This window comes from Rhyacophila brunnea, unplaced genomic scaffold (assembly GCF_057557595.1).
Source record: "Rhyacophila brunnea isolate RB1 unplaced genomic scaffold, BYU_Rbru_1.0 scaffold_6, whole genome shotgun sequence".
NCBI classification, from domain to species: Eukaryota; Metazoa; Arthropoda; class Insecta; order Trichoptera; family Rhyacophilidae; genus Rhyacophila; species Rhyacophila brunnea.
Genome location: NW_028233276.1, coordinates 6328556 through 6356516, shown reverse-complemented (window position 1 = coordinate 6356516; position 27961 = coordinate 6328556). Strand labels below are relative to the sequence as shown.

The 27961-nt window shown below is 32.5% G+C and overlaps 1 protein-coding gene across 1 annotated transcript; it reads left to right on the top strand.

Annotated features, from left to right (window-relative positions):
- Positions 1-1850: 1850 nt before the first annotated feature.
- Positions 1851-24325, top strand: LOC147065160 (uncharacterized). The gene is made up of 4 exons (XM_085956634.1): positions 1851-2024; positions 19471-20382; positions 22251-22546; positions 23274-24325. The coding sequence occupies exons 2-4, from the start codon at positions 19474-19476 to the stop codon at positions 23827-23829; spliced, it is 1761 nt and encodes a 586-aa protein (XP_085812760.1). The 5' UTR covers positions 1851-2024; positions 19471-19473; the 3' UTR covers positions 23830-24325.
- The last annotated feature ends 3636 nt before the right edge of the window (positions 24326-27961 follow it).

The following is a 27961-nucleotide window of genomic DNA, read 5'->3' as shown; positions in this document are numbered from 1 at the left end:
TTTTGTAAGAATATTTCCAAACGTTGTAGTGATGCAATTTTAGCGGTAAAATTGTTTTATCCTGTTTACTATTTTGTGATTTTGGCATTGACAATTTTGACAGCTACCATAGACTGGTGACATTTTGATGAAAAATGTGTTTTTGACCATAGATATTAATATTCCAGTGTTATCATCTTTTTGTAAGCGGTCTAAAAGAAATATGGTATTTGGTAGAAAATTATAGTACGCAAGGTCGTCGATTGAAAATGTCAAGGTTTTTTGTTTGTCGATAACACGATTGTTGCAAAGATAAAAATCCAATCATTGGAGTGGAGTTCTACTACATAACACGGGGTTCGATAAGTATTTTTTGCTCATATAAATTATTGATAATTTACTAGAATCTATTGGTAAAATATTAACATCGGCATTATTTCAATTACCGTTCTAGAGTTAACAACACTACCTACTCTAAACGATGTTAAACACTTTTGTTTCGTTATTTAAATCTTATCTTCGTTTGGTTCTTGTATCGATTGTTTCTTCTCTTGTTTTGTTACCAGCGCTTTTATTCTAATTTACCCACTGCAAGCCTTACCAATAGAGTATCCATCTATCCAATAACAAAAAATCGATTATCTCGAAACGTTACATTCCACCAGGGGGAGTGTATCTTCCATACAGCTATCGTTATCCATTAGGTTAGAGTTTTTCCAGATGACGCGTGCCTCGCCGTGATTGCATGTAGACAGCTCAAGAAGTCACTTGCAGGCCTATGTTATAACTGGTGATATGAAGTCACCCGAAGACATGACGTAATTGTGACGTAAGCCAATACACGCTCGAGGCAAGCCGCCCAACGCACACTGCTCACCATAGATATTATTATGCTGAAATACCAATTTGTGTATGGGGACAATGGATAACGCCAGTATTTTAGTAGCGTTATTTTCTCGAATGCTATTATCACTCCAGTAGTACGTCACAATGATGTCATATGACGTCATGTCGACCGGGCGACTTCAACTCGCAAGTTCTAACATAAAGCCCCTGGCCCCCGATGTTCGAACTTGCGAGTGCCAGCTGCCCGGTCGACATGACGTCATATGACATCATTATGACGTACTACTGGAGTGATAATAGCACTCGAGAATATAACGCTACTCAGACAGTGGCGCTATTCATTGTCACCATACACATATAGGTGTTTCATCATAATGTTTTCTATGGTGAGCACTGTGCGCGGGCGGCATGCCTCGAGCGTGACGTCACAATTACGTCATGTCGTCTGGTGCCACACGAGACGATAGTTAGGAAATCGCGGTGCTGCCATTTTTTGTCATCGAAATATGATACCTACGTAGTTCCAAAAATTGTAGTATTTTGTCAAAAATTATATTACGCATTGTCTTCGGTTGAAAATGTATAGGTTTTTGTTTGTCACAAAAACGTATTGGGAAATTTGAGTAAATCGGTTTCGTTTCGATGACTTTTTTACCTCTCAAACAACTTTTGTTTTCTCGGCTCGACAAATTTTCTTATACTACAAAATTATAATACTTATAATTATAGTACCTACGGAAATACCCAAAATATGGTAGTTTTGGTGTATCTTTTAAATGCAAAAATAAGATATTTAAGAAAAAAAAATTTTTTTCCGATATTCAAAATTATAGTATTTTGTGAGTACTATAACCGTTTTTTTATATCGTACATAGTACGCGGATAAAAATTATAGTACAAATACTATAACTATAATACGGTTGGCAACACTCACACACAAAGTTGCAATGACATAAAGCCAATGACCAATCAGAGCTCAGTTACGGCCCAGCCAATCAACACTTGAGCTGCGAGACTATTTTGTCACTGATGTCATGTCATTCTTTGCAAATTGTATGTTAATTCCATGTTAATTCTAAACAATAACATATTCTAAAATAAGATTTATTAAAAACAAAAGCTATCGTGCTACATTTTTCGAGTTGAAATCAGTGTAAATAGAATTCGTCTGTTATCTATGAATAAGAACTACCTAACAGGTAACAAAAAAATTGTATCATGCAATCTATAAATAGTGTAAACTGTAATAATTAAACACCGGCCTGTTGACGTTTTTAACCGTCAACCCATAAAAAAACACATTAAATTGGTGGACGAATCCAATATCCTAAGGAGACTTTTGCCCAAATGATTCTTAGTATGGATTTCTACAATTTGTCAGTTGTTTTTTCTGCCAGCTCAGGTGCGATGGTAATTATTGTAATTAAAATAATCATCTTGCCAATATTATAAGTCTAGACACCGGACATCTGGAGTCTTTTTTTTTGGGACGAACTCGAATATTACATTTTTTATTAAAAAAATGCGTTAATAATTTGAATACGTGTATTAATTAAGGCGCTAAGTACCAAAAAGAAATTTTGCTTGTGGCTACAAAATACTGATTTGTCAAATAAAATTGTATGAAGTAGACATTTTGAAAAATGTAGTTTCACAGTATGAAGCAATCTCGGCAGCTTCTATAATTTTAAAACAGTACATAGCTTTGAAATTGACATTTCCGGTCACGGTGTAAGTACCACGCAAAGAATCTTATTTTAAGCTCTAAGTACTAGCTCAGGGACGCTGGTGGGATCTAAGTACACATTGATGACATTTTCAATAGAGATGGGTAAAATATTATAAATTAAAAAAATAAGGTTTTTCGATACTTTTGTTTTTATAATTCAATTATGTATTTACCTAGTCCTAATACAATCATTCTGCGTTTTATTTCGGCGATGTGCATATGACCATAGAGACTATAGAGCAGTGGTTTCCAAACTTTATGTTACTACGCCTCCCTTTTAAAAATAAACTAATCGTGGCGCCTCCCCCCCCCCCTTTATTTTATTAAATAATACAGTTACCTTTTTAAATAGTCAACAATGTACTAACACAAAATGAAAAAAAAATAAACAAGGTTTTACTAAGTACTTATATTCATTTTTAAATTAATTTGTTTTTCATACGATGAATGTGCTTGTTTATTAGCACAATCAATTTCAATAGTAGTCAATCCAAATTTATCATGTTCATTGACAAATGGATTCTATCATGGGCCCCACATCCTGAAGTGGGCCCCGAGATCAGGATCTTTCAACCACATAGTTAATAGCCCTGAAATAGAACAGCGCCGCAGGCGACTTTTTTACAATTAATAAAATAATGTTAAAAGTGCATTATCAACTATTCTAGAACTCAGTAAATAGATTTTTGTTTGTTTCAATATATATCTGACGTAGAAATAAATTTAATGTGGATACATGGCGAACTTATTTTTTTTTGTGATTTCCAAAGCTCCAAATTTTTATGAATGCTTGCCTTCACTTTGTCTTTTAAAATTAGTGAATGCATTAGTGGTCCTTGCATTGATTTATTCATATGCATATTTTAATTTCAACCAAATACAACAAAATCATCGTTCCTAAACAAACTTGCGTCAAATTTCAACATTATGATTTGACCCTTTTATTCAGACTTCATTTTTTCACGAGATACCCAGTGCGCTACACAATAGCGTAGAAGTGACGTATTATAAAATTTGTCTCCATATTTTCTGACAGGTTTGCAAACAACCTTTTATAGGACTGTTTTTTTGTATAGTTTATAACTAGCGACCGTTTTATAAACTATGCATTTGCAAACTTCAAACTTATGGTTACATTATTTTTTTCTTAAATTTTAAATAAATTCAACATCTACATATTCAAATAAATATATGTCACGTCACGTTCACTGTATGAAAATATGGATTCTGGTTTTAAGTGAATTGTGTTAAATTTTTCGCGCCTCCCTTAGAAACATCCCGCACCTCCAGTTTAGAAATCGCTGCTATAGAGTATCATAAATCAAGTACGTACAACTTTACTCAAATGTCCGCCTTTTTCCTTATGTGGTATAAGAGATAGGTAACATTATTATTATTATAATATACTGCAGGATCCATAGACTTTTCGTATACATAATATGCGGAACGCATTCTGATAATTGGAATAGGCTCTAGGGGTCACAAAGATATATAATGTCGATGTTGCCAGGCGATATTAGTGGTAATTTTTTTTTATTGAGGTTTTAATTTTTTTACTTATAACCTTCTTCAATAAAACCAAGACCGAATCAGGGATTGATTGAAAATGCAATAATTGTCTAATAGTCTAATAGAAGAAGAAGAAGAAGAGGGTTGTACTAATTCAGAAACCTTTGCTGGTGTTACCACAACAACTAATGAAAATTTCATCGCAATCGGATGAATGGTATAGGAACCATACGAATAAAAGAAAATACAATGAAGAAGAAGAAGAAAATGATGATTTTTCTAATTCAGAAACCTTTGCGGGTGTGCATACAATCACTTACCAAAATGTCATCGCAATCGGATGAATGGTATAGGAACGCATACGGGACAGACAGACAAACATTCATTTTTATATATGAGATATAGCCTATACTCTTTGCGCAAGTGCAAGCAATAAGTTGACAAAGTTTTATCGCAATCGGATGAACGGTATGGCAGCGCATAAAATACGAACAAACAAACAAACAAATATTGATTTTTATATATTAGATATACTTAATATTCTAAATTTCAATCCCAGAAGAAAAATGTATTTAAAAAAAAACATTGCTTAATATCGATATTATAGCATTTATATCGATACGCATTGAACATCACTAGCGCTTTCTTGACAAATTAGCGGATTGTGTGAAACAATTATATAAATGTACTTACCTCAGAATTTCGAGGTTTTTTGGCTAGAATCACTTTACTATTAATTGTGGAGTACTTCTGGCCACTAGTTTTTTTTTTTTTTTTTTACATTTTGGACACTTCCTCCATCTTTTTGGTGACGTTTTTTAACAGAACTCGTGAGTGTCAACACACCGTTTTCAGCCATTTTATATGGAATGCCGTTGAACACTGCAGTGGTACTTACACCCTTACAAATAAAACACGCCAATGGACTTACATCGTCGCCAGATTTAAATATTTTATTGTAATTTTTTGACTTGCTTAATGCACTTAGACCATAGTTAACAGTATTGGCGTTGGTACGAAGAACAGTTTTCTATAAAAATGTCAGTTTTTAAAATTTTGGTACTTAGCGCCTTAATTAATACACGTATTCATTTATGGAACCTATGTTTTTCAGAAAAATAAGTTGTACGATGTAGTAGGTACAATGAAATATGAAATAAATGATATTGATAGAATAGATAGATAGATAGATGAAAGAGACTTTATCGATACTTAATTATATAGAAACGCTGCTATTAATAGATATACTATACTATTTAGAGTGGAATATTATTTATTTAATAATATTCCACTTTTTATATATCTATTATTGAAATCAAAGTTTAAAATTTCTACTAAACTACTTCTATTTTCACTATCAAATAACAAATCACGCTTGCTCCCATAATGAGAAGGACCTGACAGCTAGTGTATTATTAAAATCGTACCAAATCTGAATGATTTCGAATATTATGTTGATACTACGAAAAAATATAATATGAAAACATATTATTATATTATATGGATTTATGGATAGGTAAAATGGGGAATATTGGACCTACGTGGTTAATGAAACCCTTTAGAAAAAGTTTTGTACGAAAGATACTTCAAATCGTACTTTTGTGTTTCAAGCAAGTGGTTGGACATATTGAGATACCTATTCAATTTTAATATATAGGTACTGATGTTGTAATGTTTTTTTTGACATTTTGATAGGCCATTTTCAAACAGTTTATATTCATCATGCAAAATATGTAAGTACATGCGTTTACTGTTAATTGCTACTCCCTAATACTATAAATTATATATCATAGTATTATTTCAATGAAATATATAAACCCGATATAAATATTTATTTCGGAAGTTATCAAAATGATACAATCATAATTAGTCGACATTGATACATTGTGTATATATCAGTGGCGAAGGGTGGAGGTAGGCTGTTAAGATCCGCCATAAATAGTGCACATTAAACTTTTTCAGACATACATATTTGTTTTCATTGAAATAAGACTACAATTTACAGAAAGTGTTGGTTAGTTTTTAAAATTCAATTAAACCCTAAGAAACCAAGCCATAATAGATAATAGTCAAAAAATACATGTCTATCTATAAAATATCTAAAATTATGCAATTAAATCATACATAACTTTGAATATTTTATAGAAAGAATAATATTTTTCATTTATTATAGTTTGGTTTAGGCAGGGCTTAATGCAATAAAAAAATGAACCAACAATATGTGTAATATGTACTTTTAATCCAACGAAAACAAATAACTATGAATGAAAAAGTGTGCACAATTTTGTCGTATCGCCCAAATTAGACCAAAACTATTAAGTTTTCGTTTAGGCAGGGTTTAATTGATTTTTAAAAACTAACTAACACCATCTGTAAATTGTAGTCTTAGTTCAATAAAAACAAATACATATGACTAACAAAGTTTAGTGTGCACTATTTATAGCGAATCTTAACAGCCTACCTCCACCCTTCGCCACTGGTATATATAGTACCTAATACCATTGATAATAAATTATTTTATCAAGAAATATTAGATATAAATAGGTATAACACAGTTGCAGTGCCTACCATTTCTTAACAAGTTGACCTTCCCTAATAGTTCATTGCTTTGTCCAATCTGGGAGTTCACACATGAAACTTTAATTTGATGTTATAGTAATATGGTAGAAAAAACAAAAAAAACTTAACCTGCGCGTTTGTTAACTGATCTACGTATTTTCTTAAAATCCGACATCACTTCAGTTTGGACGATCATGGATTACAGCTTAAAATTGTTTATTTGTTTTTTATTTAGTGAGTAGGTATATTTCGTGATATTTCACATTAGCTGGTTCCATTGTTTACGGGAAATGACGTTTTAACGGGCTTACCTATTGAATGTATTAATAGTATGTAAGATATTCATTACGAGATAATCAAAATTTGTTTTTTACTTTATCCTTTACTAATAGGTAAGAAGATTTTCACATTCTTTTATTATATTAAATTACTATATAAACGAAAATTAGCTTTTTTCGATGTCAATGTGCATTTACGATCGGCGAGTGCACGAAGAAGCCAGAAGGCATAAGCCAGGTCGTAAATAATAACTCAAATAGAATACCTAGTACGAAACATAAATCAATTAGAATTTATTGATTAATATTTTTGCCACTTGTACCCGTTAGATATCGGGACCATTATACCACGTTTTCCTCTAGAAGGTATATAAGGTACTCTTAAACACTTTGTACATTTTGCATTTTTGTTTATTGTTATTAAATCTTAGTTGATATTATTCTTTTGAAAAATAACAATAATGGATGAAATATAATATTCCTAAATATTATAATATGGCACATATCGACGGTGTTTTGGCCAATTGATGTAACCCTCAAAATTGAAATTGTTCAGGAGAGAGTAAAAACTGTTTTTATCGGAAATATTCTATTATGAGGTATATAAAAAAAATATAATCAATACGATTTTAATTATTGAAGTATTTATTATTTACTAAAACATATGTATTTTAAACCAGTTTTACATAAAAATGTTTCAAATTAGAAAATGAGGGTTACATCAATTGGATGGTTCAGTTATTGTCAATTTCTCATTTTGATGGGAGATATCGTATGATCATAGACATAACATTTTGTTAAATATATTTTTAAATTACAAATAAAACAAATTTATAATTATTAACATATTTTTTAAATTGTTAAAAAGGAAGACAAATTCAAAAGAAATATAATTATGATATCTTAATAAAACAATAAGTCATATAGGAAGGTAGGTATCTTATAACTAAAAACCAATGCTGTGTTTTACTAAAAGTTTTAAACAAGAATTATGTTATAAAAAATAATGTATTATAGTTAAGTATCCATAGAATATAACATTATAAATTATTAGGTGGCTCATCTTCTTCGTCTGTTTCATTCAGTGTATCACCAACTGCACTGTGATGCCCCATTGTCAAATATTCTTCATGGTATCTGGATGGAATTATTTTATTTTGTACAAGTTTAGACAGATCTTTAAATTTGGCGGTTGAAATAGAAATTGGTGTTTCGTATAGGCATCACAATACGGTTGGCTCAGATATTCGTCGGGAAGACCTTCCTCTAGCAAATGTAAAGGTACTTTTCTCCGCATTAGGGTTCAATGAATAAGAAAAAAGCATGTGGTCAGAGTCTTTGGAGAACCAGGCCTTTTTAATATTTTTTAAACATTATTTTTTGATCTGCTTTATTTAATTTGGGGAGAATTGCATTCTGGAGACTTTTATAGTCTTTAAAGTCTCCATGGTCCATTGTAATTACGTTGTACAGTTTGGGGTTGATTTTAGAATTATTTATTAGTGTTGGCCATTCAGATGAGGCCCAAATAACTTTATTCATTAAATTATGTTCAATTGTTGCATGAATGGAGTCAACAGGCATATAAGTCTGTCCAGGTTCAAGGTATGTTATGCTGATATTTACAATATTTTTTGCTGTTCTTAAAAACCGAATGATACAGGCCAAAATTTGGTGATTTTTATTCTACCCGGGGCATGAATAACAGTACAGCGAACCGTGCTCACTGAACCCCTTTCATCCACTATATTCAAATAGGTAGTTATTTAAAATTGTACAAATTTCATTGGTTCCCCTATGCCCATCATGTTCTCCCCATAAAAAAACAATAACCATTACTGGCCACACTTTCATAGAAAGTTTCATTAAAGACTGTGTATTTTCGTAAATAATAAAGTAGTATGTTTAAGACTTTTTGGAGATCAAAACACATAAAAAATGGATTTCCCTTGACTAAATCTTGTTCCTTTCAGTGTATAGATTTGAAAAACTCGGCTTCAGATTTGTGCCTTTTGTAGAAATCTTTTTCTACATTTGTCATATTCTCTTCAGCAATATTCTTTAGTTTTTCACATGTAATTACATTTGTCTTTGGATGGTGGATACCTAAATTGTACTTTGTACGAAATACATCTTTGAACACTTTCTCAGAACATGTTATAAAATTGCGTATCTTACATTCGTCTTTGTATAACCTGTAAACAAATGATGTATTCTTCAATTCTGCATTTAAATATTTTTGTGTTGTGCTTGCTCTACAGTAGTGCGAAGGAACTGCTGGCAATTTTTGTATAAACATTTCAATGTCGTGCAAAACCTCTAAAGATGTTTTGTTTTTTGGAGTGTGTTTTTCACGACTATATCGTTTGGCTGTATGAAGTTCTGTTTTGTTTTGAATTGTGTAGAAAACTTTATTTTGGGATATATTAGGGCTATACTTCAGCTGGGGCACTTTCTAAAACGATTGTGACGACGCGACGTGAAGATTGTGCAAACGACGCGTGCAGTTCAAAAGATAATTTATCATAAAAATTCAACATGCGTCCATTTACTGTTATGAGTATTGTTCTATTAGTAATAATAATAATATATTCATTGACATGTTTTCTTTTTCAAGTAAATGGGTAACGATTTTTAGTCATCTTTATACGATTTAAAAATTAATTCCCCCGACGCCGTCACATTGACGTGTTCACAGCTGGACTATCGCTCTCTGATTGGCAGCGAGTCCAAAATTTCGTCGCACCTATAAGTTGAAAATTATTTTCCTTTTCACTGAAGCATGCTCTTAAGAGTATTTAATAAAAATTCCTGGCAAACTTTTCGGGTAGCGTTATTAACAGGAACAAAATATTCTCTTTTTATACACCATATACGTTTAATACACCTCCGATCACTTGACAAACCGCACGTGGCGAACAAACTTTCTGAATGAGCGAACAGGGCAAATGGTGTAACCAACATATAATTTAGTGGCTTACATCAATTGTCTTATGAGAAAAAGTCTTTGCAGTGGGTTACACTATTCAGTTACATCAAGTGGCCGGGTCATAATTTTTATACCTAAAACCAATGTAAAATGATATTTCCCTTCCAAAAAGTGGTAAATATTTTTTTTTAATTTACAACATTTGGCCGGGACCTGCTCTGTCGTCTTTAAAATGAGATCCAATCATTAACTCATTTTCGTAGAATTTGAGGGTTACATCAATTGGCCAAAACACCGTCGATATATAATATTGTGTAAGTATATAATATATAATTATCAAGCCTCAATAGCGAAGGCTGCGTGACTAGCAAATGCACTTACGACCTATGTAAACCTGCTGTTCATATTGTTTTAAAATCACATTGCATTGTTATTTTTTTAAGATTATCCTTTGCTTTGTAATTTTATTCTTGTAAATCCACGGTATTATAGATGGCTGCAGTATTATATCTAAAATGGAAACATAAATTTATATAAAATATTGGTATATACTACAGCTGATGATGATACATACTATCGTATGGAAAATAATTCATTGTTAAGTAGTGGACTTTTCGTATTCATCATGCGATGAAAATAATAAAACCACATTCAAAATTTGTCATTGGTAGGGAACCTTTTATAATATCTGAGGTAGGTGAATTTTTAACACAGAAAATTTTTCAGTGATTAAGTTACGCTATTTCATAATGTATATAAATCAGTCATTTAATAAATAAGGACAAATATCACCAACAAGTTAGTTCAAGTAAACAATCGACTCCCACGTTATCTATACTTAATTGACTTTTTATGAAATAATATGTACCTACCTATATTTTGTACTGTTATTCAATTGAAAATGTCCATTAGGATAAAATCGGTTAAATATCAAAATTATGAAATAAATGTGGAAAAAGTACGAAAGTACATAAATAAAGTGTTTTAATGATATATGTATCTAGGTACCAGTCGTTTTATGTGATGAATAGCAGTGGCGAAGGGTGACTTTTGGGAAGAGGTAAGCTGTAGAGATCAGAGAAAAATAGCACACTTGTAAGGTATACTTACAGGAAATAAGAAGATAATACTTACGATATTAGTACTGATGAATAATAATATGTGCACACTAATGACAACGCCACACTGAATCGTTGAAATTTCAATAGCTCACCGACGGTATAAAATTGAGCGATGAGTTTAAATTATGTATTTTCATAAACATTCATACACGTAACATACGCCCAAAAATATATCATTGGTGGCTTTGAAAAAAGCCGTTGTTGTCATTTTGCCATTCAAAACACTTCAAGATATTTCAGTAGGTAATTAATATAAAGGCTTACTATATGATCATTTGTACTCTAAGTCAATTCGTCTGTTTTTCTGCAGAAATTTTTTTAAAACATCATCATAAAATGTTTGCCCACGTTTTATTTTAATTAATAATTCTTTTTCAATAGCTATAATTGAAAGATTCGATAATCTAGTTTGATTTTGAGTATTTCGACAATATGTGTGGACACATTTTAGAGTAGAAAAACTCCTTTCTGCCGTCGCTGTCGTGGTCGGTAGCGTTAAAAATAATTTGACTAGTTTATAAGTCTGTGAGAAAGCTTCCACTAGACATTTTTTGTTTTTAAAATATTCGAACAACTCTCTTAAATTTGAATCTTGAAATTCTGGTAAAGAATAAATGACTTTAAGTTCGTTTTTCAATTGACTTGAATAAAAAATACCAGAATAACTGTTTTTCAGGGATTCAAATAGTTTATCTGGAAATTTTCGTTTAAACGATTTAAATAGCGTCGGTTCAAGTAATTCTAAAAAATTTAATTTTTCAAATGAAACAAATCTATCGTTCATTTGCATTAAAATGTTATCGCAAACCTCCTTAAAAATGATTTTAAAATATTGCTCATCATTTAATTCATTTCTGCAACGTTTTTTTGGTGGTTCACAGAGGTTTTTATATTTATTATATAAATTACTAAAACTATTTTGAAGTCGGTCTCTAACCATTTTTTAAATTCGTTAATTTTTTTAATGGAATAAGAAATGTTTACAGTTCTACTTTGAATAATTTTAAATAAAATATCCGTTCGGGCATAGATTTCGGAGAATATTCCTAAGTAAAAGTTAAATTCAAATTCTTTAAATTTACTATCATAAGCATCTGCAAAGGTTAAAGAATCTTCATCCCATTTAGAAGAATTATTCTGTATTGTCTCGAATGTCGTTATGAAATCAGATCTATTGTCATGTATTACATTAAGTATACGAGAGTGGTAGTGCCACCTGGTCGATGCAACACTTGGAAGACGGCGATCCATTATTTCATTGAGCAATGCACTTCTCTTTGTAGATGTATTAAAAAAACTCACTAATTTATTAATGTGTCCAAAAAATTTTTTACATTCCGCAACATTTTCAACGGATCTAGATAAAACTAAATTTAAAATATGAGCATGGCACGGTACAAATATGGCCATAGAATGTTTTTCTCGAACTTTTGATTGAACTCCGCTTAATTCTGAAGACATTACTGCAGCCCCATCATAACTTTGCGCTACCAATTTTTCACTACAATTAAACTTTTCTAATATGGAGAATACATGTGAACTCAAAACAATGGCAGTTCTCTCTGAACTTACGTCTACATAACCTAAAAATCGTTCTTCTACAGAATTATTTGAAACGTATCGCAAAATGGTTGTTAACTGTTCACGGCGACTAATATCTGGTGTTTCATCTATCATTATAGAAACAAAACTAGCTTCTGCAATTTCAGCCTTAATTTCTGAAATAATTACGGATGATATTGACGAAATTAAATCATTCTGAATCTTGATACCAGATGGAAATCTCCCACAGGAGACTACCTCAAAGGGCGGACCGAACCATCATATTTCCCAAAATACCACAGCCTACGTCCACTCTTCGCGGTGATCGCAACCCTCGGCCGAGCGGAACCCGTCTCCTTGAAATTCAAATTCGTCAAATTCCCGCCAAAACAGACGCGGTCTATCAAAAACGGCCGCTCGCGCCGCCACTAGTCAATCCGTCGGTAAAACAGGGAGCTTCCCGACCGACGGATAAAACAGGACGCCGCGAATCTGGCAGTTGGATCTGGATGGGCGCGAAAGCTCTCTCTTGCCTGATACGTCGACCAGCCAGCATCTCTCTTACATCAACCGCCGAACCAACAGCATCAACCGCAAAATCTCTTCTCGCCTTCGCTCGCCTAGGACGCGAAGCCAAGCCAGCATTCCGGACAGCCCGCCAAAAAGACCACATCTGACATCGGCAGCACGCCAAGCCGCAAGCCCCGACCCTACCTCCCATCGGACAGCGAGCATCGCCTCGGATGCGAAGCCCCAGCAGCCAAGCCCGCGACCACGTTGCAGCCCGCCAATTACCAACCGACCGCCAACGACGACAATAACCTGTATCGTATCTGTAACGACTACCCTGCAATACGATGAAATAAACCAGCCTTGACCAAATACCCCGTGCGTTTCTGTCCCCCACCCCCGCTTTGACCTTGACGTTATCACGGCCTGCCATCTCCGCTTCAGAGCGCGCAGAAGGCCGGTGATAATCTCACCTGATAATCCAGAAAAGGCGCACGAAGATTTTAATGAATTAAAATGTCCTTCAATTACAGAATCGTAAGATGATAAAAATTGAAGAGATTCTATGAAATTTCCACGATTATTTGATGATTCACTTTCATCGTGTGCTCGAAAAGATAATTCTTGTTTACCCAAAAAAATTGTTGTATCTATCAATCTACGCATTATATTAAGGTTTCTGTCGACTTTCTCATTGTGTACTCTAGCAATTGCCTTTTGTTGTTTATCAACGGCAAATTCGATTCTAGTTTTACCAAAAGATTCCAGATTTACGATTGAATGTAAATGTTTTTCTGTAGTCACATGTTTTACCACTGAATTTGTCAAATTATTTAAATCACTTATACCAGAATAATTCCACGCAGACTTATCTGTGGCAAATAGCATACATGGCCAACAATATAGTTTATTTAATTGACAACTGCCAGTCAAAAACGAATATTTGTCATATAAATTGTTGTGGAAATGTCTAACGTAAGTTTTTTTTGCTGTATGCAAATTTAAATGAACGGTTAATCTTCCAGCTTTGATAATTTCTGATTTTTGGATAAACGTCAAACTTGAAAATAATATTTTTTAAATTTGATCTGTACTACAGCAATGACCAATTTCAGTTGGAAAACTAGACATTTTTACAAATAATTTGTATTTGAAGCACCGACGAATGACTTAGGGTACAAAAAAAGATAATCTATCCTCATTCAGAATACAATAAATCACAGAATTGTCTCACAAAATAAAACTATACCACCATGTTTTGAACAACAATCTGACTGAATTAAAACGATATAAATTATGTTTGTCTATGACTGAACTAATCTAAATAATTATCACGAGATACAATTATTTGTTATTTTTAAAATCAATTAATAATTATATCTGATTGAACCCAATAGACATTATTTTTTTAAATCGTCTTATTTATTTATTATTATTTAAAGCGGCAGGCATAGACAATAAACTTTGCAAAAAGAGTTGGAAGGCGGTCACTCGAACGCTTCCAAGACGTGATAAAATTTGTAGACTTGCTCGAAGAGATGAGTCATAAAAGGTATAGAAAACAATTTTCGATTATGAAGTCAATAATCGACAATCGTCATTCAAAGAAAAACAACAGATGTCGTTACTCGCTTCTAATTTTTTGTTTGATTCTAAACTTGGCTAATTTACATAGTCGGGCCAATCTACATTCAAATTCACACAATAGATGACTCTTAATATTTTAAAATTTTCTATATATTTTTTTATTGCAATTTGAAATAAATACTTGAAGATATAGTTTTCTTAGAAGGTAGGCTTTAAATAATCGCTTAGTATGGAGCCTTCGCCACTGATGAATAGTTCTTTACACTTTATAATATGTAAGTATTTAAATCAAATTACAATGTATTAAATGGGACGGCGGGACTTTTTTGAACGTTACACACCTACAAAATTACCTGTAGAAAGGCCAACAATGGAACTACGAACTACCATAGGACGCCATTTTGAAAAGTTCATTCGAATGTCAGATTTTGTCCAATTACGAGTCTTGATTGGGTAGTTTTCGACAATGGCTCCTTTTTTTTTGTAGTAGTTATTCCACTTTTAATCAATAAATTAGGACCGGTTTCGTCCGCCTCAGAAGGACATTTTCAACTGAATCTTCCCTTGTTCAGTTGAAAATGTCCCTCTGATGCGAACGAAACCGGTCCTAATTTATTGATTAAAAGTGGAATAAGTACTACAAAAAAATGCGTTTTATTAAATTAAACAACAATAAATATTAACGTAATACAATCACTAAGTGAAAATCTGAAGTATTAAATGGGACGGCGGGACTTTTTTTTAACGTTACACACCTACAAACTTACCTGTAGAATGGCTAAAAATGGAACTATGAACTACCATAGGACGCCATTTTGAAAATTTCATTCGAATGTCAGATTTTGTCCAGTTACGAGTCTTGATTGGGTAGTTTTCGACAATGGCTCCATTTTTTTTGTAGTACTTATTCCACTTTTAATCAATAAATTAGGACCGGTTTCGTCCGCCTCAGAGGGACATTTTCAACTGAATCTTCCCTTGTTCAGTTGAAAATGTCCCTCTGATGCGAACGAAACCGGTCCTAATTTATTGATTAAAAGTGGAATAAGTACTACAAAAAAATGCGTTTTATTAAATTAAACAACAATAAATATTAACGTAATACAATCACTAAGTGAAAATCAGAAGCAATATTATATTGCAAAACCTTTAGAAGAATGCAATTACGGCTTGCGCAATACATAATATTATAATAGTAGGTATTATAATTATTCAAACGAATATTTCCAGGGATGTCTCGCATCTATAGATGTACGCCACTGGTATTTTGAAGATGAAATTTCTTACGATCGATTTGATGAAATTCTTCAATGTCAATAGTTTATAATCAAATAGACCAGTTTGGGCAGAGCATCCTCAAAATACTTAAATATCTAAAGAAATAAACAAGTATATGACTTTTTTTATCGATATGTAGGTACGGTATTGTTGCTTGGTAATACTAATAGGTATCAATATGATACGAGTACATTTAGAACATAAAACGGGTCAGCGGAAAAAATCTTTCAATATTTGTATTTATAGTAGTGGTAGGTACGCAAAAGCTATTCGATATTTAATTATGAAAAAACATATTCTACACGCATTTTATAAAAATGGTTTACCATTACTTACCTGCAATAAAAAAAACCATCAGTTTTGTAATGCGACCTTTTTAATTGCAATGTGCGAATTTGAATTTGTTTTACGTGGCCGCACTTCGCGTTATAATTAAAGGCTGGACATTTGTCGTTTTTAACCGTCAACCCATAAAAAGAATAATCTTAAAAAAATAACAATGCACTGTGCTTTTAAAACAATATGAACAGCAGGTTTACATAGGTCGTGAGTGCATTTGCTAGTCACACAGCCTTCGCTTCGAGGCTTGATAATTATATATTATATACTTACACAATATTATATATGTGCCATATTATTTAGGAATATTATATTTCATCCATTATTGTTATTTTTAAGTTATAAGTCAAAAGAATAATATCAACTAAGATTTAATAACAATAAACAAAAATGCAAAATGTACAATAACCGTGTTGTGTGTGTCTTGGTGGTCACTACAAAAACATGTTTTTAGGTATACATTTCATTATGATGAAATTCATCCTAAATGTGGTAAAAGGTGGATATTATTAACAAACACGGTAGGAAATTGAATAGAAAAATTTCAAATGAATTGTCTGTACTTACAATAATTGTTAATGTATCGGATGATTTATGATGATGAACTGTTTTGTTTTTCGAAGTAAACGACGAAGAGTTGCTCGAGGTGGATTGGTGTTATATTATGACGTCGATTATCCGCCAAAATCCATTTTAATTGAGAAAATGATCTTTCAACTTCAACTGATGTGACCGGGGGGAGTATTTTAACTTTTCGAACAGTTTTATTGTGTTTATATTGTCGTCATCAGTACAGTTAATTTCTTCGTATTTTAATAATTTATTAACTTGACACAACGTTCGGCACCCAGGATTTTTTACTAATGTATTTCATAACTTTTCATTGATAATTTCTCCTTTACTTCCAGACACAATTGATAATGCTAACTGAAGATCTTGTATGATGTTGAAGGAGTCTTCTAGCCCTCGTTTTTCTAATTTGTCTATAGATGTTTTTACTACTGAGAAGTGATTTTTAATAAAATTTAGATCATTTTCAACATCTCCATCTCGAAGCGCATTCTGAGCAGCTGAAATTAATAATGCAGCCTGACTATCAAAACTGTTTATTATGGATTTAATCCCTTCAAAATGATTTGCGTAATATAACGCAGCACTTATCCACATTCCCCACCGTGTAACTACTGGCTCTGGAGGTAGTGGTATATTTGGAAGAATGCTCGAAAATGCTGCGACTCGAGATATAACAGACGTATCTTGATATTCTCAGGTGGCCACTGTTGTGCAATGTGTAAAAATATGGTTCCTTACTCAGAGCTGATAAGCATTGATTTGAATCCTCGTTGAATTGATTTACGATAAAATAATAATATGTTTTCATATTATGTATTTTCGTAGTATCAACATAATATACGAAATCATTCAGATTTGGTACGATTTTAATAATACACTAGCTGTCCGGTCCTTCTCATCATAGGAGCAAGTGTGATTTGTTATTTGATAGTGAAAATAGAAGTAGTTTAGTGGAAATTTTAAACTTTGATTTCAATAAGAGGTATATAAAAAGTGGAATATTATTAAATATTATAGATATTACTATTAACAACTAATTCTTCCACTCTATACTAAATAGTATAGTATATCTACTAATAGCAGCGTTTCTATATAATGAAGTATCGATAAAGTCTCTTGCACATATTATCAATATCATTTATTTCATATTTCATTGTACCTACTACATCGTACAACTTATTTTTCTGAAAAACATAGGTTCCATAAATTATTAACGCATTTTTTAATTAAAAAATGTTGTAATATTCGAGTCCGTCCCAAAAAAAAAAAGACGGCCGGTGTCTAGTAATAATAGTTGCGGTACGATTAGAAATAAACCTTATGTACACACCTACCTAGATTTTCTTTCACGCAGAAGCTTTTTGTTGATCTTCAGCCTGCAGGATATAGACCTCTCCGGTCCTATTAGGCCCCCATAGACGGACAGTTCTCGTAGCAGTTTGAACATGGCACAGACAATAACTGTTCAATAACTGTACGTTAGTGGACACACCACAGATCAGTTTAACTACCCCATTTAAATCTGTCGAACTGTCAACAGACGTGCCCATATACGTACAGTTAATTGTCCGTGGCAGAGCAAGTGTCAAAAACTATGGAGGTTATGTTCGCGGAGATAATACACAGGGGTATTGTTTAAATTAGTTTTAGGTGGGGTATACTTGAACGATGATACACGAATAATTTAACTTTGAATTTATTATGGTTATAATTGTTTTTATTAGAAACAAATTGACATAAATACACACCTATGACGTTGGTAAAATGAATCATGATTTCGCTAGTGGATTGTGTATTTTATCGATTCACCGAAACAATATTATACACATTCGTGTAAATATAAAATATAATCTTTTCTTTTGAATAAATTATTCCCTTTAATGGACAGTATTAATTAAGTAAGAAAACGGTAATATTTATAAAGGTATTGATTTTATATACAATAAGCCACAAAATTATATTTACATCAATCATCAGTATAATAATTAATTACTATGATATTATTAAAATATATACTTAGATTTTATTTAGATTTAGCGACATTGTCATTCACAATTAGGTATATTAATTTATGTTGTGAACGTCTTAAATTAATAATTTGTAATATTCACTACATACAATAAATAAAATTAGTCTATATTTTCACAATAACTTAATATTTATAATGCTCTCTAAAATTTTAACATTTATATTATATTGTATAAAATAATATGTTTACATAAATAACTATTACTTTGTTTTACTCTCGTAAAAATAAATAAAATATAATATTTGCGATCTCCGCGTACATAATATTATTATATTTTTAATAATAAATGAATTTGTATTTTATAACAAGCAACACCAGCCGTAGTTGTATCGTGCGGTATATTCTACTTTACGTTACCGCCATCTAATGTCAGTCGAGAACTTTCGGCTAGTTGAAATTCCAACAGTTTTACAAAAACACGGGAGTGGGGGGTCGCTGGCAGTTTGAACATGGCACACATCTGAAAGGTCGAAAAGTGTCCGTCTATGGGCGCAGCAGATTATCTACCAAAGATAACTGTATAGTTATTAACTGGCATGTTCAACCTGTTACGAGAACTGTCCGTCTGTGGCCGGCAATTCCTTCCACATTATGTCTGCGATCCACTTTATTATTCCAATTATTATAAACGATTATTGATTGGTTCTTCTTTTACATTTCAGATAATGTTTGTCAGTAAGTGTTTGGTTTTGATTGCAACACATGATGATGAAGAAAATAAAGGTGTCTTGAAAACGAGCACTTATCTGAAGAATAAACTGCAGGAGATATTTAAAGAGGCACAGATAAGCACTCAATTCGTTCCCAAAGATGGAGAAACCATTCGAAAACTTCTCCTATTTTATTCGGAGACTTTAATGATCGATTTGATCATCATAATAGGCGGTGACGATGTACATTTTGATGATCCCGCCATTAAGGATATGAATAGTATTATCCGTAACATGGATGTCGTTTCCTCTGCTAAGCTGTTGAAGTGCTTGGAAGCTCTGCCGCTTGACACACAGTGCCAATTGATCTGCAGAGCTCAATACAACACGATCATTCTCTATTTTCCCAAAACTTCAGAAGAAGTATCTAAGTTATTTAAACCGTGCGTGGATTCGTTTAATTTATTGAAAGAGTGTGTTAATGTTACCCAAACTCAAAACGAGCTCGAAAGCCTAAAGAAGACATCAAATATTTTATCTGACATTAAGAGCCGATCCGAAAGTAAAGTAAATTCGAGACGAATTCAAACTTCAGTTGATGACGAATATTGTATTAACGATTATGAAGAAGCCTTGCACATCATATTTGCGGCGTTGTCCGACTTCAACCGTAAAATCGAGCATCGCGCTATTGACAATATCTTAGGATCAATTTTAGCTAATGATATTATTGCACCGGAAGAATTTGTGTCGACTCCAATATCCAAAGTAAATGGTTATGCTTACCATAGTAAAAAACATTCCAAAAATACAGAATATACCTGGCACATAGACCAATTAATGACTGCTGATAAAAATATTGCCAGTTGCATAGCTATCAATGCCGGTGATGCCATTCCTGAAGACAGTGACAGCGTAATTGAAGTAAGTCTTTCTTTATCTTGAAATCAACTTAGAGTAACCTCCCATTGATAATAATCACCAGATAAATAGTGTTACATATGTACAATTACATTTTTAATGTTTAAGCTTAGCCCAGACCGACAACATCTGTATATGAACAATGTTTTCTATCCCCGTTGGAAATTAAAAATACATGGACAATTAATTGTATCAGAACAATATGTTTGGAAACAATTTTGGAACATTTTGTATTATAATGTTCACCGAACCGATATATCCTGGTCTGAACTAGGCATCAGGTGTAGTTGCTTTAAAAACCCTAATTTCTTTTTTAAATAACTTCAGATTACTCTAGTAAATCATAGTACCTAACAAAAATTGTGGAAGGGAGAGTAACGATTGAACGCGCGTGTTTGAACATGTACCTACCTAACCTGAAAAAAAATCGTTTTTTAAAAACGGTATATGTTCAAACACGCGCGTTAACATAATCTTACTCCCTACAGTCCCTACTTCATTTATCGTTTGTCCAATTTATGGCTACGGCCGTATGTTGTAGCTTAACCACTGGGAAATGCCAATAGAAATGGCGTATTTCAAAAAAATACTATCTTATTCTTAGGTCAATAATTATTATAAAACAATCATTATTCGTAGAAGTGACATTTGAATGGTCAAAGACATAGCTTATAATCAGTATCTTTAGAATTATCTTCAAATGTGTTAATCGTGCCCGTTTTTGAATAATAAAATGCCTAATTCTTGTCAAATTTGGGATCACAGAGATTATAAAATATAATTATTTATCGTAAATATTTCACTATAATAATGTCAACATAAATTTTACTAATGGTTTTATAAATGCGTTTAAAAATTAATAAATCTACCACTGCACATGGATGTACTGAAATATTACTATATTCTAAAACATTAGAGCGAGAGGTTTAAAAGAATACTATTTTATGTAATAAAAATACTTTATGCAGTCAACAAATGTTTAAAATAACTATAAAGGATAATAAGGCTTCAAAATTATATAAATAGATTATCTACAACGTTTAAGGTATTTTCAGGCTAATGCTTTGAAAATACCATAAAAAATCTCCATTTTGACCTACGTTGGGCATGTGGGCCCTTAATAGGTAGGTGATAAAGTTTTTACCTACTTTATTGTATTAATTTGTTATATAAGTTAGAGTTAACATACAGTAAAACCTCGTTAATACGAATTCCACGGGACCGAAAATCGAAAAAAAATTGAATTACGAATTATGAAATGTATGGGGGAAAGTATTAAAATTTAAAAAAAAAAAAAATTGATTTTCATCAATATCGTTTACGATCATAGATGTGCCTACCAAATTTCCGGTTCCGTGTGTGTTTATGGGTCATAAAATGTCAGGATTATTTTTATTACCTTCTTAAAATAAGTAATTTATGATGTTTTACGAAGTCTGTCACAATTTTCAATGACTGGCTCATGAAATAGTGTACTTTATTACGATTTATTGAATATTTTTATAGGACTCCGAAATAATTTTGAATTACGAAATTCGAATTAAAGGTATGGTTTTATATGATAATAATGTTCAAGGGACTTTTTTTTCGCGATAATTTCTAATTACTGCGAATTTCGAATTATCTGTGTTCTTATTAACGAGGTTCTACTGTATTCGTTGTGAGTGTGTATTTGCCTTTTGGTGAGTATACACAGCGTTTGAAGATGCCGAAATGCGAAACCTGGGTCGCAAGAAATGACTCAAATGGAATAGTACAAAACTTACATCCATTAGAATTTATATATCTCAATCGCAAAATACTTTGTCCATGCTTTCACTCAACGGCACCCGTCTCCGTCTTGCAGTTATTCAAAATATCCATTTTTTTAGAAAACAGATGCAATGAAGCAAGTGAATGACAAAGTAAAATTCACTACTGCTAAGTCCCACAAAATGAATATTGTTCAAAATGGCTTTCGCATCAATGAGAACGAAATCATAATCTCCAAAGGCATCTTCATCGGTCCACTGGAAAAGGGCTTACTCAGCAATCTAGAAATGAAAGACTTTGCCGTCTACTCAAAGCCAAGAGTCTCTTTCTTTTCAATAGAAAGTTATTTGGCCGAAAAATTTGATACTATACTTAATCCTGCTACCAATAGAGTTGTCCTGGACGGTTTACTAAGGTATTGTACATGTACATATTTTTTCTAAAATTTCTTGATTTTTTTTTGGAATCACTAAAATTCACCCATGAATTACTATTAGACCTTCCACCCACGGAGATACTGAAAGAATACACAAAGAATTCATCACTGGGTGTCCGCTCACTGTTCAGCTGCTTTTTAAACAGTTTGCCATGTGTAACGGGTCTGCAATTTATCACTGGAGACGCGACATGCTCATCACCAGGCTACTAGTTACAAACATTAAGCCACTCAAATGTCAAAACAAAACTGAAAATGAGTTGACAACTTTCTAATATAAAATTTGTAGCAGAAGTTGAATGCTCCTGTTTGCACAATTTATAATAGTTTATACAAAAAGGGGTTATTTCATGTGTTGCGACATTAAATAATTTACTATTTACATCGATAACATAACATCTATGCATGTTACTGATGGTATGATTCATATGACTATATCAGCACCCTCAATGGTTAGGGGGCGGAGTGCTGTGTAATCCAAGAAGGATGAGCGTACAAAATCCAAAGGCTAGGAGAGCCTCAAGTTTTTGTGTATTGACATTATTATTTACAGCCGGCAACTCACACAAAAGATATTTTAAACCTACAGTAAGTATTATTTAGTCATTGAATAAGAAATTGTTAAATTTAATTACACTGTATGCAATTAATTGATCTATTGACTTTAGCTGTCCAGATATTTATGATACAATTTCTGTTATTATAGGGAGCTGAACATTGATTTCTACAATTTGGGCGTTGTAAAACTGGATCCCAATCCCATCAAAGCGGCATTAGAGAGAGCGTTCACGACAGACGACATAGTTATTATCGCCACTGAGCAATTATATAAACCGGAACAATACATTCTCAGATGTGTCTTGATGGACGATTTCCATGCGTCAATTCATTTTAGTCATATAACCACGAATCCTGACGCAGTTACAATCTTCGCCACGTGTATTTTTGATAAAAAAACAAAGTTTATATTTGGCCTCCCCGGAGGTGTTTTGAACTCGTTGGTAGCGTACAATCTGATTGTTGTACCATCATTAAAATACTTTATGGGCACAGGCTTCCAATACCAAAGGTGTCACATGGATTTTTTGTCATCTGAGAATTGGCTTCACACTGCTGTATCTAAGCGGATCAAAAAAGCTATCCAGGAGATTGATGACGTTGACTGGTTTGAAAAATTGTTCACTTCGGGTAATGGTTTACATGCTTCCATACGTAATCAGATTGGTCTCGAAATAAACACTGAAAAAAGTTTAAGGGATTAAGAATAGAAGGCAGAATTTATTTCACTGATAGATAAATATTTGTCCGTGATTATGTTCATACTGAAATTTATTTCATTAAATATTTTTAACCTTTTTGCAAAAATTGTGAAACTTCAGTTATGACTTGACTGTATGTATTATGTTATATACATACTGCTGATATTTCTTAAATTCGATTTGAAAATTGCTACCCAAATTTGTACCAGTTGTATAGCAAAAAACTATTCCATATAATTCAGTGTCAGTTTTTGTTTTCATTTACAGTCCGAGTCATAATGGTTTAGTTGAGTTTTAGGGATTTTTAACTTTAAGTTCAATGACGGCTTGTTTTTGTTATAATTATTATGTATCACTATTTTGTAATAATAAATTGTGCATTCCATAATAATAATACATATGGCATAGATATTCCATGGTGTCATATGACCAATGTTTTTTCTTATATTACTTTTATCATTCTAATAAATAAAAATTTGTTTGATTTTATTTTTAGCATTTTAGTGTTTTTTTATTTGGTCAATGCATTTTTTGTGTCCCATACTAACATGGTTACTTGCAGTGGCGACTCGTCGATAAGATATCTGGGGGTGCTGCGGTTGATTAAAAATAAAAAAAATGTTTATTTGGATTATATTTTACTATTAAAATTAAATATAAATTATTAATTATATTAATAAGTAATTAAAATAAACAACTTTGTGTAAATTGCTTGCAATAAATATTCCATGGTGTCATATGACCAATGTTTTTTCTTATATTACTTTTATCATTCTGGTACGGCACGCGATCTCGACGCGAATCCTGATCTTGCTCGAATTATCGAGCACTGCGAGTGCCTTTATGATCGTGTCAAAAACCGACAGCCGATGGATCAGCGCGAACGTCGCTATGAGCATTACATGTAAGGATCGTAGCTACGTATGAACGACAAATTCGCGTTACATTACACGCGTCTGGATGCGGACTAACAAATAATCCAGTATATCAGCTATTTTCAAAATTTGTTTGCCGCTGGCTTCCTGTAAACCGACAAGAACCGTGTTTTATTTAGACAGGAATTTTATCTCAGTACTATACGACCCAAAGAGGTTGGACGGTCTTTAATATACGACCATATATTTCCGAAACAACATTTCACGGTGAATGTGATACGGCGAACTGCATATGTACAAATTCCGGACATGTACTAACATAACATGCGACCTGTAGGTATGTTGAATTGTTTCAATAATGTTTTTATTTTTTTTGACCATATCCGATCGTAAGAAAATTATATGTGCCTCCACAAAGTGGACGTTTGTATTAAGAGATTTTTGTTTTTTATAAGAGAAATGGATGTTAGTCAGTTCCTCAACCTATTAAGTCTACACTCTGACTCCAAACACACATTTAAAAACAATATTTGTATTTGCATTATAAGCCGACGCGTTACCCGCTTGGCCATCGAATAATTTTTATACCAATAAAATGGAAACCAATTTTCTTTGATATTACTGAAGATTTACAAACTAAATTTTCAACGAAATTAATTGATTTTCATAAAAAAACCAACAAAATATCAATGTTTTTGAATACAAATGTAAAATCATGTACCAAATGTCAAAGGCATGCCAAAGCAACTAAAAATACAAATAGAGATTCTGCAATTACAACATAGGCAAAATACCTAACCACAAAACACACACTTAGCAGGACGACAGACTGATCCATTAAGTCAGTGGTGCACAAGCTTTTTGAAAGAAGGGCCAATTTATCCATTTTCTAATTTTTCACGGGCAGCAAAGGGTAAAAGTGTTGAAAAATAATGATATATACTAGATGAGATACACATTTTATGTTTAATTTTTAATTTAATAGTTAATATTTGCACAAAGAAAATTAGTTCAGACACGATTAATTTGTTAGAAAACAATAAAAGTACATAAAGTACTTTATAATGTAAATGTTTAATTTTTTTAAATGTTTCATAATCTAACTGTATTTTTTCTCGATCTCGATCTCGATAGATAAGCGATTTTTTAATGTCGATTCACAAACGTCGTGCACTGACAAAATTCCTGGAGAGCTAACACTAAAATGCGCGTTTTGAAAACAATAATCTAAAAATAGACCGCACCTGCACCACAAATGGTGTGACTCATTGTAAAAAGATGAATTTCGGTTGCAAATCCATACCCGTGAAAATATAATCATTAAATAATAAAAAATAGCATTATGTTTTCTATCAGTGGCGATTCAGATTATATATATATATATATACCATTGCTACTGCATAATTTGTTCACATATCGAACACAGATTTTTATCATATTCAATGAAAAATTTGGTGATAAAGTACTTGTTATTTTGGGCCGCAACAAATGCCATTTCGGGCTGCGTTTGTGCACCATTATGTGGCTATTTTTTAACCAGCTATTTTTGTTTTTACTCAATATTTTTTCACTCAGTTTTGTTTTTATAGATCATGTTTATTTCATATTTCTGTATTTTTGGGAGATTGAAATAATACTAATTGATACATATTTTTTTACCTATCCCGCTTAAACTTACACCCCGATTATTAAAATTAAAAGTTGATTGAAAATTGAAGGTCTGAAAAGGTTGTCGACCCCTGTGTTATAATTATTAATTGTCTAATTAAATAAAAATTTAATTTATCCAGAAAAATATATAAAATAAAACACTAAAACAGACTTCAGAACAATAACAATAAAATATTAGAGTTAAGTAAAATATAATATAATAAAATACAAAGTATGATTCAATTATAGAAAAAGTACAATAAAGTCAGCATGTTACATTATGAAAAACAAGTTGAGTAGGTAGTATTGCCAACTTTACTATAATTTTGGTCCACATACTATGTATGATATTAATAAGGTACCTACTAGCAGAGCCAGCTGGCTATTGACACAGTTTGGTGTCCTCATAACACAGTCTAAATCTAATAAACGTCATATGTATTAATGGCGTCGTAGTTTTCCACTATCGTTAGTATCGTTTCCACTTTCACCAATTTTTTAGTTCGGTTTGAAACTCAACGTTTTGTGCAATAGCACCTAGCATCCAGATTTCTCTCTGAATATATACGGGCAAAACATCGAGACCGTCGACAGCTTCAAATATGTGGGGGTATATACAGCATGGGAGATGGCATTTTGCAAAGAGAGCGCGCTGTCCGAATAGGAATGATTGGAGCAACATTCAATTCAACGCGGAGTGGCTGGGACTCACGACTATAGTCGATCAGACCCGAATGCTGCCTATTCGACGCTTGCATTTTGACGGTGCTGCTTTACGGTAGTGAATCATGGCCACCTTACGAAGGTTCAGAGCAACCGTATATCAGTGGCGAGGGGTGGAAGTAGACTCTTAGGATCCAACATAAATAGTGTAAACTAAGCTTTGTCAGTCTTACTTATTTGTTTTCATTGAACTAAGAATACTATTTGCAGATGGTGTTAGGTAGTTTTTAAAATTCAATTAATCCCTGCCTAAGATGCTATTAGTTTGTTTTTTGAAAATCATTAAGCTCTGCCTAAGCCAAACCATAATAGATAAAAAAAAATATTCTTCTATCTACAAAATTATGTATGATTTAATGGCATAATGTTAGATAGTTGAGTATTTTTTGACTATTATCCATTATTTGTTTTCGCAGGGCTTAATTGAATTTTAAAAAGTGAAACAGCACCATCTGCAATTTGTAGTCTTATTTCAATGAAGACAAATACGTATGACTGACAATGTTTAGTTTGCATTATTTGTAACAGATCTTAATAGACTATCTCCACCCTTCAAAACTGCCGTATACTGAGGTTCAAGAACAGATGTTTGCAACGGATACTGGGTGTGCAGTGGTATGACTTTAGGGGTAATGAGGAGATAAGAGAACGAACCAAGCAACGAAGAGGCGACGTTGGACCTGAACACTGACTGTAGACTATTACATATTATCTATGCACTGCTGGCAACCATTAATATGGTGACCATTAACGAGTTAACCCATTGGAGACAGAAAGAAAATCAGAAAAAAGTGGGCCAACGGCCAGATTAAATTTTGTAGTAAATTAAACAAGAGTTTACTAAAACTGCTACAACTTTTATATTATATGATTAATTTTAATATTTT

Bases quoted from the DNA above. Each gene is read 5' to 3' on its own strand.
- LOC147065160 (XM_085956634.1), top strand. From the start codon at position 19,474: ATGTTTGTCAGTAAGTGTTTGGTTTTGATTGCAACACATGATGATGAA. The intron at 20,383-22,250 runs GTAAGTCTTTCT...CCATTTTTTTAG, and splicing joins ACAGTGACAGCGTAATTGAA to AAAACAGATGCAATGAAGCA. The intron at 22,547-23,273 runs GTATTGTACATG...CTGTTATTATAG, and splicing joins GTCCTGGACGGTTTACTAAG to GGAGCTGAACATTGATTTCT.